Source organism: Indicator indicator, assembly GCF_027791375.1.
Source record: "Indicator indicator isolate 239-I01 chromosome W unlocalized genomic scaffold, UM_Iind_1.1 iindW_random_scaffold_91, whole genome shotgun sequence".
In the NCBI taxonomy this organism is placed as follows: domain Eukaryota; kingdom Metazoa; phylum Chordata; class Aves; order Piciformes; family Indicatoridae; genus Indicator; species Indicator indicator.
In genome coordinates, this window is record NW_026539071.1 from 125,396 (window position 1) to 137,731 (window position 12,336).

The 12,336-nt window shown below is 40.3% G+C and overlaps 1 protein-coding gene across 1 annotated transcript in view; it reads left to right on the top strand.

The window, feature by feature from the left end:
- Positions 1–9,830, top strand: part of LOC128979911 (chromodomain-helicase-DNA-binding protein 1-like) — a 130,389-nt gene extending 120,559 nt beyond the window's left edge. The window contains 5 exon segments of the mRNA XM_054398306.1: positions 5,735–5,913; positions 7,759–7,855; positions 8,054–8,111; positions 9,058–9,268; positions 9,467–9,830. Coding sequence (XP_054254281.1) covers positions 5,735–5,913; positions 7,759–7,855; positions 8,054–8,111; positions 9,058–9,268; positions 9,467–9,830 — 909 coding nt within the window.
- Positions 9,831–12,336: the final 2,506 nt, after the last annotated feature.

Genomic DNA, 12,336 nt, shown 5'->3' on the forward strand with positions numbered 1-12,336 from the left:
CTCGGGAGCTCTTTGTAGGATTCTTCCCCCAGCCTGGTGCCCGTGGCCGCTTGCAAATAATTACACCGAGACGAGGAGCATTTGCCAGCCCTTTAATGAATACCATCCCTGTTTTTTTAATACCTTTTTATTTACCTGCCAGGTTAGTTCAAAAAACACTTTTCCAGGGAGCAAAAACCTCCCTCACCTCTTATCTTGCAGCTGCAGAGCTAGTCATCTTTGAGGAACACAAGGGGGGAAGCATTCTCACCATCAAGGTCATTTACAGCTAGCCCACCAGCAGCCTAGTCCACTGCATATTCTATCCACAACTGCCTATATTGCCAACAAAGATGTTGAACAAGATTGGTCCCAGTACTGATCCCTGAGGGACTCCACTTGTCACTGGCCTCCACTTGGACATGGACCCATTGACAACCACTCTTTGGGTGCAGCCATCAAGCCAGTTCTTTATCCACTGAATGGTGCGGCCATCAAACCCAGACTTCACCAGCTTCAAGATGTCATGCGGGACAGTGTCAAAGGCTTTGCTCAGGTGCAGGTAAATGACGTCAGATGCTCAGCCTTCATTTATTAATGTTGTGACCTTGTCATAGAAGGCCACCAGGTTTGTCAGGCAGGATTTGCCCTTGGTGAAGCCATGCTGATTGTAGCCAATCACCTCTTCACTATTCTTCTGTCTCAGCAGTGCCTCCAGGAGGATCTGCTCCATGATCTTACAGGGCACAGAGGTGAGACTGACTGGTCTATAGTTCCCTGGGTCATCCTTCTTTCCCTTTTTGAAAATGGGGGTTATGTTTCCCCTTTTCCAGTCAGTGGGGACCTCCCCGGACTGCCCTGACTTTTGGAATATAATAGAGAATGGTTTAGCAACCTCATCTGCCAGTTCCCTCAGCACCCGTGGGTGTATCTCATCGGGTCCTATGGACTTGAACACTTTCAAGTTCTTCAGATAGTCACGAACCTGATCTTCACTCACAATGGGCAGATCCTTCTTCCAGTCCCTGCCATTATCTTCCATTCTTCTGGGAGTGCAGCAGGAGCCCTTGCCAGTGAAGACTGAGGTAAAGAAGTCATTGAGAACCTCAGCCTTCTCCATGTCACTTGTCACCAGCTCCCCTGTTTTCCTTCTGAGGGGGCCCACACCTTCCCTAGTCTTTTTACTATTAATATACCTATAGAAACTTTTACTGTTCCACTTGATCTCCCTGGCTAGATTTAATTCTAACTGAGGTTTAGCTTTTCTAATCAGGTTTCTTGCTGCTTGGGCAGCTTCCTTACATGCCCCCCATTCTGGCTGTCCTTTCTTCCACTCCTTGTAGAGTTTCTTTGTGTGTGACAGTGTGTCCAGGAGCCCCTTGCCCATCCAGGCAGGTGTGCTAGCATTCTTTCCTGCTTTCCTCTTTGTGGGTATACTTTGCTCCTGGGCATGGAGAAGGTGATCCTTGAATACTGACCAGTTGTCCTGAGCCCCTCTTCCCTCTAGGGCTTTGTCCCTTCATAGTAAGACGTTCACTTTCCTGTCTCCAGTACCTCTTCTGGTGGCATTATTGTTACGAATAAAAAGGGACGAGGTGGGGAATGAATAAAAATATATATATTATTTATTGATTTAGCTCCGCTACTCACGTAACTATATACAAAAGTTATGAAATATTATACAGGTTCTTATGTTCGGTTGAGAATATCTTCAGAATATAGGAATGGTTACAAATAGTTTGAGAAAACAGTATTTGGAAGGGATAAATCCAAAAGCAGTATGTTACCCCTACTAACAAAAGGCAGGTATTTCCTGGAGACTCTAGGAATATTCCAATTTACTCACAATGCTGTTTGCCAATTGTGGGAATTCCTCTGGTGTCTCTTTTTATCGGAAAATCCTCCTGGAACTGTGGCTGCTTATTCCACACGTGTGGGGAAGGCCAAACCCAAAAAAGAGAGAGCGAGTGCTCTGCAGCTCACCCATTTAAACACCCATACTAATTTGTTGTCGTAAACAGTACCAGAAAGCATATCCCTGCTTAAATATGCCCAGGTTTGCCCCGGCACGGGGGTCCGCACCTGACATGTGGCTTGGGGGGAAAGGGCCCATGTGCATCCACCGACCACAGCTTTGGGGAGAGGGAGGTGCTTTCCCTGTGCTCCCTTTTCCCATGCTTCTCTGTTTTCCCCCATCCCATCTCCACCTGGGGGGGAAGGCGTTTGGATGTACTGCCACATTCCACTCTGTTGGTGTTTTGACACAAAATTAGTTGTGACCCTTTGGAGTCGTGGGCAGTCACCTCTAGTCTCCAAAGTTAAAAGTCATTGCAGTTTAGTAAGGTTTGTTTTGTGCTCCTTGTGAATTATCCTTTTCCAGTACAGAACATATGAGTACCTTTAACCTAGGGCTCCGTGTACAATACATGCAATAAAATTGCTATAGGATGAGACAATGAACATAGCAATCGCATACAACAATGTACTGACAACTCTACATAACTAAGGCAATCCTGGTGGAGCAACAATTGCTCTGATTCACGTCCAGTAATAGAACATGAATTGCTCTGAGTCCTTTCCCTGAAGTGACATACTCGGGATATGCATACAGAATCACGTTCAGGATCAATATGGTGGTCTCAATCACCACCACATCAATGTGCGTTCTTCACTGAGGAGTGAGTCTTCATTCTCCTAGGTGCTGGACGACCCAGGTAGCTATAGACCGGTCTGCCTCACCTCTGTCCCTGGAGAGCTGATGGAGGTACTTATCCTCGTCACTGTCCTTAGGCATATCAAGGACAAGAGGGCCATTAGGGGCAGTCAACATGGCTTTACCAAGGGGAAATCATGTTTGATCAACCTGATAGCCTTTTATGAGGACATAACCAGGTGGGTAGATGATGGTAGAGCGGTGGATGTGGTTTAACTTGATTTCCGTAAGGCATTCGACACCGTCTCCCACAGCATCCTTGTAGCTAAGCTGAGATAGTGTGGTCTGGATGATCAGGTAGTGAGGTGGATTGAGAACTGCTTGAAGGGAAGAAGTCAGAGAGTTGTGGTCAATGGGAGACAGTCTAGTTGGAGGCCTGTATCTAGTGGAGTCCCTCAGGGGTCAGTACTGCTCAATACTGCTCAATATATCAGTGCTGCTCAATATATTCATCAGCGACCTGGATGAGGGCACACCGAGTGCACTGTTAGCAAGTTTGCTGATGACACCAAACTGGGTGGAGTGGCTGACACGCCAGAGGCTTGTGCTGCCATTCAGCAGGACTCGGACAGGCCTGAGAGTTGGGCAGGGAGAAATTTAATGAAGTTCAACAAGGACAAGTGTAGAGTCATGCACCTGGGAAAGATCAACTCCATGTACCAGTATAGGTTGGGGACTACCTGCTGGAGAGCAGTGAAGGGGAAAAGGACCTGGGGGTCCTAGTGGATGGAAGGTTGACCATGAGCCAGCAATGTGCTCTTGTGGTCAAGAAGGCCAATGGTATCCTGGGTTGTATTAGAAGGTGTGTGGTCAGTAGGTTGAGAGAGGTTCTTCTCCCACTCTACTCTGCCCTGGTGAGGCAATATCTGGACTATTGTGTCCAGTTCCTAGTCCCTCAGTTTAAGAAGGACAGGGAACTGCTTGAAAGAGTCCAGCGCGGAGCCACAAAAATGATTAAGGGAGTGGAACATCTTCCTTACAAGGACAGGCTGAGGGACCTGGGGCTCTTCATCTTGGAGAAGAGGATACTAAGGGGTGACCTCATTCATGTTTATAAATATGTAAAGGGTGAGTGTCAAGAGGATGGAGTCAGGCTCTTCTCGGCGATGCCCAATGACAGGACAAGGGGCAATGGGTGGAAGCTGAGGCATAGGAAGTTCCATGGAAGCAGGAGGAAGAATTATTTCACTGTGAGGGTGACAGAACACTGCAACAGGCTACCCAGAGGGGTTGTGGGATCTCCCTCTCTGGAGATATTCCAGACCTGCCTGGATGAGTTCCTGTGTGATCTGGTATAGGTGATCCTGCTTTGGCAGGGGGGTTGGACTAGATGATCTCTCAAGGTTCTTTCCAGCCCCTAACATTCTGTGATTCTGTGATCCTTTGTCACTCTGGATACACTCAGGCATAGGCAAGACACTGAACCATTGTTGTAGAGCTTCAATTGTTTGAGCTCTTATGGCAGTACTGGTAGCTGTGGCCATGGTTAATCCTGAAACCACTTCTACTCTTATCAGAATGTACTTTTTGCTGTGTCATGGCTTCAGGGGACCAACATAATCAATTTGCCAGGTACTCCAGAGAGTCTTATCCTGTCTGATATGTTGAGGTGGGGCTTGATTTGGATGATTGGCCTTCAGTATTATCCGACACGGTGCACAAGCTGTGATAATTGTTTCACATGTTATCATGGAAAGCGGCCATCCATGAGACCGACAGTCATAATAGAGCTGTCTTTCTTGAGTGGCCTCTTTTAATATGGAGCCACTCAGGCAATCTCTCTCAGTCTTTCCCCTCATTACTCACCACATTGGTTCTCACCAAGTAGTTGACCTGCTGGTTCCATTCAGCAGCGGGTGTGCCCTTTTTGGAATGTTCTTTTACCCATCCTACCTCAATGTTTCTGAACCGTCCTATTTCTAACATATTTTGCCAGTCCTCGGCCCTCCAGATTTGGTGTGGCCTATTTCTCACTGGTTGTATTCCCGCTGACAGATCCATTCAGTGGCCCCTTTAAAGGTGACATAGGAATCAGTGTAGATGGCCATAGTGCCATTTACTACAGCCAGAATGAGTGCACATAACTCTTCTACCTGTGCACTGCCTTCACCTTTCTTCTGTGACCATCTTGCCTATGCCAATCTCCAGTGCTGTGGCTTTGTAATGCCACTGGGATCCCACAAGGTGAGAGGAGGCATCTGTGAACTACACTCCTTCTGTACTCGAGTCCGTGGTCACGTCTTGTGCTTCCTTAATTGGAAAAGGCTTGTAGGGCTGACCTAACAGAACTTTGTCTGGTTTTACAGGCTGTTGCAATTTGGAAACCTTTGTTGGACCCTCTTTCAATTGCAATAGCTGTCCAATTCCCTCCATATAGGCATACCACTTTCTTACTGTGGCCTTCTGGGCTATTCCCTTTGGTGGAGGTGATCCCTCGAGGGTTTGTTTTAGAAGAGGAAAAGGGCCTTGCACCACAGTCTCTCTGCACACATATTTTTGATTTTCGATACACAGACTTTCTCTCTTCCTTACTGTTTGTGTTGCAGAAAGTATCTACTTAAAATATATTAAACATTCTAATACTTAATCTTGACATCAAGTTTGTATAGTTTTCAAGATCCTAAAAATGTAAAAAATGTCTTGTCCTATGTACTTGTGCTCAAAATTAAATCCATTATATATAGTTTGAGGTGTCCTTGCTTACTAAGGGGGAGTTGGACAAGATGACCTTTGATGCTGCCTTCCAACCCAATGCATTCTGTGATTCTGTGATTCTGTGATTATTGTAAAACCTAGTTATATTAATTCCTTTCCCTCATATAGGAGTAAATTTTCAACTGGTTTTCAAAACTACTTTTTCCAAATGGAAGAAAACTTGCAGAAAACAAAATGAGCTGTGAGCGAAGACTTGTTTGTCATTTGGCTTACAACAGTACTGTCTTTGCCTATATAAATAGCACAGTAAGGGTCAGACATTTTATAATTTTTATTTTATTTTCTATATTCCTTTGAAATCATGTATTCCTTTTTTACGTTTTGTAGTGCAAAGAAAGAATGAGGCCTGTCAAAGCAGCATTGAAACAACTGGATAGACCAGAGAAAGGTCTTTCTGAAAGGGAACAGCTGGAGCATACTAGACAGTGCCTAATCAAAATTGGGGACCATATTACTGAATGTCTAAAGGAGTATACAAATCCTGAACAAATTAAACAGTGGAGAAAGTAAGTTGTTTTGCATGATTTTTTTTTGCAAAAGGAAAATCCATAATAGTTTCTAGCAAGTAGAATAATTTCTATTATTTCTCTTGCTCCTTATTCTCACTTTCTTGTATTTTGTTTCTGTATTAAATAAGGAGTTATAACAAGGTGACTGTAAATGGCTCCAGCTTTTAATGGATTCACTTTTTCATACTTGCATAGCAATGAATTTGTCCAGTAGGTAGAGTCATCTTACTTCTTAAAACCAAAAGCAAACAGAAAATAGCTGTATTTATAGTATATTTAATATTTAGTGGAAAAGAATTCTTATCATTCAAGAATCTGACTTTTTCGACTTTGAAGCTTGTTTTGTTGTGGCTTTTTATTCATACTAAAAATGGGCCATTATAAATGTGTATTGAGATTTGAATAATTGTGAGTTGCTGAATCCTTTATTTTAAAAAAATATGCTCTAAAATGAAATCATATATTAACTATGAATTTATAGAAAACATTTATCATAACATAGACGTGTATTTCAGAAAGAAAGAAGAGTTTTAAGTGTTCTTATGCAGCTGTGAATAAAAAAGATGTTGGTTTATAAACTCGTTATATTTTGTTAAGTTCTTAAATACAATTTGAGTTAGTTTTATCATAATGTGCACCCTAATTCTTTATGGTTGTAAATCTATCCTGCACTTCCAAATATGACAGCTCAGTCAAGTGTTTAATTTCCTTTCAGACTGTTGTTAACACAGAATGCTTCTGCTGTCTATATTTGCTTCATTTGCTATATTCAAAATATTAGGACGAACTGAAATACAAAAACAATATCCATGTCTTAAAGATGCTTTGCTAAATATTATATTTCTTATTATATTTCTTATAAATTCATAGTAGAGCTACTATAATATTAATTCATAATACTGTTACAGTACCATACATAGATTCTTAAAATATGTATTTCATTTGCCTTTAGTAAGACATAGGATTTAGTAAATGTATTTATTCTATATATCTTATATAGATATCATTGGGCACACCATTGGCTGGTTGCATCTACTTTTGCAAACCTGTAGGCCAAAACTATGTTTAAATCATCACAGTGAAAGAGCACATAGATGCTTCTTGAGCATACACACTTGAGATGTTTCTGAACTAAACACTAATTACAACAGTAGTATTCCGTAGTCTTTTAAGTATTCTGCCTGTAAACTTTGCTAAAAAAGATCTGGTGTCTGCAATCATGGAAGTAAATGCTGTCTTTTAGGGTTTTGGCTTCTTAACACCAAAAGAGTTAATTTGTTTTCCTTTCTTCTTTCATAACATAGATTAAGATCAAAGATTTTGCTACTTCCATCCTCTTTCAGATTTCTCATTTGGTTTCAAAAGCTTTCACCAGGTTTTAGAATTCCATGGAAAAATCCTGTAGGCATATAGGTCAAATTTCTTGCACTGAAAGAGATTTCAAGTTTGGAGGAATCTTTACTGAGTAGTAAATACTCAGATTTTCTGACATATTTCAAGCAATCTTTCAGAAGATTTGCACAACAAATTGAAAACTACATTTTTATACAGTTGGAAAAAATATTAACAGAATTGCCATTAATACTACTTTTCATGCATGTTACATTCTGATAAATATTATAAAATAACAAATTATTAAAGGAATTAATTTATCAAATGTTTGAAATGCAGCTAAGTAATGTCTGATGTGCAGCCAGGTAATATTTGGTGTAACAGGCTTTACAATTATTTCAGTTTACTAAAGTACTGTTGAAATAATTTCACTTAAGTCTATGTTCTGTTGTATGATACAATAAAATCTAATATATGGAAGAATTATAACCTCTCTTTCTTTTTCCTCAGAAACTTGTGGATTTTTGTCTCTAAGTTTACAGAATTTGATGCCAGAAAGCTGCACAAGCTGTATAAACATGCAATCAAAAAATGCCAAGAATCTCAGGTAATACTTTCAGACTCTCTAAATTTATTAAATATATAAGTTTCATAACTGTATAAATCAATTTAAATCAATTGAGTACACTCAGTACATGTTTTACTGTTCATAGTAAACTAGTCTGTTTTCTTAGGATATTTTCTGAAGAATTCGGAAGCAACTTTGGGATTTATCAATGACAATTTTTGTACTTGCCTCTTTTAGCAACACAGTGACCAGAATATTAGCAGCAATGTGAATACACATGTAATTAGAAATCCAGGTAAGAAATCTTGAACATGTTACTGTGCTGGATATCTTAAATAATGGTATGTGAAATGAAATAAGCTTAAAACTCTCTCCTAAATCTCCCATACTGCTGGATATCATAGGTATAGGCTGACTTAGCATAACTTCATTAGTTTGTTGATGAAATTCAACTGATCACGAACTGAACTTGGTACTTACTGATTTTAGTAGCAAGTTATTTGGCCATTCTTTTAAAATAAAAAAATATTTTAAAAATACCAAACAAAACACTGTTTATAGTATTTAATTCTGAGGAGAGAGAGATGCCAACTTCTTGGAGACTCTGTGCCTATTTGTAGCAGTTGTCACCATATCTTAAAAAAGGTATTCCCTGAAGTCACGGTTAGCAGTCAGTTATATTGTTGATAATAATACTGGTTTCTATGCTCCCATACTTGCCTTCTTGTAATACTTGTTTTTGTGTCATCTTATGTAAAACCCTGAGTATGTTATCATGGGTTTTAAATGAGTATAATGCATTTTAGGAATACCACTAAAAACTTTTAATTAACAAGATGTGCCTCCAAAACTCATGTTCATGCTAGGGCAATCTTTCCTTAGAAAGGAACTTATGACCATTCTGTTTAAAATTGCTCAACTAAAGGCACCTGGTCTCTTCTGACTGCTCATTTGGGCTACACTGATTCTCTCCATTCAGTCTCTAAGGTGGAAAATTTTGATCTCTCAGCCTTATAAATCTATATTTCTAGCTTGCTTGCCTTCTATTTACCTCTGTGGTTTCTTTCAGTTCACTCACATTAGTATGTTTATCATTCAATTATTTCTACCTTGGTTTTGTGAAATTATAACGTCACTTTCACATTGCTTTAAATCTGACAGGTAAATGTGATGTTTGAATCGGTGAAGTAAAAAGTTTATAGTATATGAGACTGCCTTATAACCTCTGCTTTATTAAACAGATGTTGAAAGACTGAAAGAGAATACAAACCATGATGACAGTAGCATGGACAGTTATTCTTCTGATAGACATTTGTCACAATACCATGATCATTGTAAGGACAGGCATCAGGGAGATGCTTATAAGAAAAGTGACTTTAGGAAAAGGTCCTATTCAGCCTTCAGCAATGGAAAAGACCACAGAGACTGGGATCACTATAAACAAGACAGCAGGTAAATTGCTTCAGCAATTATAAAATCTGTTAATAATTCCCTTCCTGGTTTTGCAGTATGCTTGTAGTAAGTACCGAACTATCTTTTCTGAGTAATGCAGAACTGCAAAGAGTTTTCTCTAATGCAGTTATTTTGAATTGACATAATTGTAGTTCTTACCATGTGTTCAGTAATACTAATATAAGTAAATCTTTTCAGATACTATAGTGATAGTAAACATAGAAAGTTGGATGACCACAGGAGCAGAGATCACAGGTCAAACCTGGAAGGAAGTTTAAAAGACATTCGGCCTCATTCAGATCATTGTTCCTATTCAGAACACAGGATACATTCAGATCACCGTTCCACTTCAGAGTACAGCCATCATAAATCTTCCAGAGATTATAGGTACCACTCAGACTGGCAAATGGACCACAGAGCTTCTGGTAATGGCCCAAGGTCACCATTAGATCAGTGGTCTCCTTATAGTTCAAGATCTCCTTTAGGACACAGATGTCCATTTGAACACTCATCCGATCACAAAAGTACACCTAAACACACATGGAGTAGCTGGAAAACATAACAAAGACTGACATTTTCTGGAGCTTCTTTTAGCCATATACAGTAAGCTAACACAGTAATTGCCTTATGTAACTTGAAAGATGTGGACTGGATATTCTCTTAGTAGCAGTATTGTTACTTCTTTCCAGGGTGCAAGGTCTATTATCCCAACAAAGAAAAAATATTTTTGTATCTAAAGTTTATGCTGCACTGTGCTGCAAATGTTGTGGCACTTTTCTTTTTTTTCTCCTCTTTTTACCAAGAAATGGTAAATGTTTACTTTTACAGGGACCCTAACACTGCCCCATTCACAATGGATCTCATAAAACTGTATTTAGGCTGAAAAAAATTAAATTATGTTTGCAAATGAATTTTTAAACACTAGCCTGTGATCATGTTTCAGGAACAAATGAGAAGTTTGTTTTGTTTCCTTAGTAAAGAATTCTCAAGGATTTATATTCACTTTCCAAAGCTATTTGTTTACATTGTACACTTGCAACCACCTTGCTGCTTTTCATCACAAGATTGAATACTTAAATTCAGTACCTATAAATGTAAATTAGCCAGAATTTCTTCTGTTTGTGATGAGTTGTAATAATGCCTTTTTACAAAATAAAATAACTGTCTGGAAAATATTGCAAACTAATTGAATGAACTTGCTTTTTTATATTTTTTTGCTTGTTCCTTTCTGTGCAAGGGCTAAACTCCCTCACTCCCCCCCCATCTCCTCTCTCCTCTCTCCTCACCAGGAGATAAAAAAGGGAGGGGAAAAAAAGGCAGAGGGAGAGTTTTCAGTTGATTTACACAGAATACTTTACTCCTCTGCTACAAAGATATCAGATTACATCAGTATATATAGAAACCAGAAGGAAAAGGGAAAGGAATACCTGTCCGAATCCCGTAACAGGAAAAAACACAGCCACCCACTCAAGGACTGGAAAAGCCATAGAGACCCTTCTTTCCAGGGCCGTAATGCCATACAGCTGTAAACACCATAGTCATAAATTCATAATTCTGACAATGGGGAATATTATGTGGTTTCAAACCACTACATTCTCCACCCCTCATTCCACAATATTCTGTATCATGCTCAACAGCAGTTAACATATATAGACAATTTACTGTGCATTCTCACCTACAGCAAGATTATTCTGTGACACACAATAAACTTTTCCATCTTCCTGCATTGCCCACCAGGTGCATCCTGGTTCTTGGGAAAAGCAATCCCACAAATGGGTTTGCTTTTACATGGGGCAGGACTAACCCAAACCTTCTTCCCTAGAATATTCTATATGTTTACCATGGGAACTTTATCACCTTCTACAGCACGTGGCAGCTTGGATTGGGCAGGGACGGCCCATTTAGTAGATCCTCTGGTGTTGACCAGCCAAGTGTCTTGTGCTAAATGTGCATCCCAGTTTTTGAAGGTCCCTCCTCTCCCGTTGCTTTCAGAATGGTTTTTAGCAGGCTGTTGTACCCCTCTACTTTCCCAGCAGCTGGAGTGCAGTAAAGGATGTGATACACTCACTTGATCCACGCTTCTTGGCTCAAGTGTCTAAGAGGGTGTTTCAGAAATGAGTTCCATTATCTGACTCAATTCTTTCTGGGGTGCCGTGTCACCACAGCACTTGTTTTTCAAGGCCTAGGATGGTGTTTCAAGTGGTGGCATTGGGCATGGAATATGTTTCCAGACATCCAGTGGTTGCTTCTACCATTGTAAGTACATAGCGTTTGCCTTGGCAGGTTTCTGGCAGTGTGATGTAATCAATTTGCCAGGCTTCCCCGTATTTATATTTCAGCCATCACCCCCCCATACCATAAAGGCTTTATCTGCTTGGCCTGTTTGATTGCAGGGCACGTTTCACATTCATGGATAACCTGTGCTATAGTGTCCATGGTTAAGTTCACCCCTCGATCCTGAGCCCATCTGTATGTTGCGTCTCTCCCTTGATGGCCTGAGTCATTGTGGGCCCATTGAGCTAAAAATAATTCACTTTTATGTTGCCCATCAAGATCTACTTGAGCCACTTTAATCTTAGCAGCTTGATCCACCTGCTGGTTGTTGCGATGTTCTTCAGTGGCTCAGCTCTTGGACAAACGGGCATCCATATGACATTCTTTGACCACCAAGTTCTCTGCCCAAGTGGCAATATCTTGCCACAGTTCAGCATTTATTGCCTCAGCAACTAAGCAAAGCACTAAGCACAAGAAAAAGCAAAAAGCAAGAGCTTAAGCATAAGCCAAAACCTCCTACTCTGTTACACAGTCAACTTATATACTTTTCTAATACAGAGCTGTCACATCCCAATTGGCTATCCTTTCACTGACATGGGTCCAAGCAAAGCATACAATAGGTTAATATTGACACACAAGCTTCTCAACATATCCAGTCAACTTATGCCTAGTCTTTCTCTTCAGTTACAAGGTGTTTGCATTCTTTCCAACTCAAAGACAAAACAGCCTTCTCAAAAGTTGTTCAAAGGTTTGCTATTTTCCTACACACCATTTCAGTAGCTATTGGTATTTGT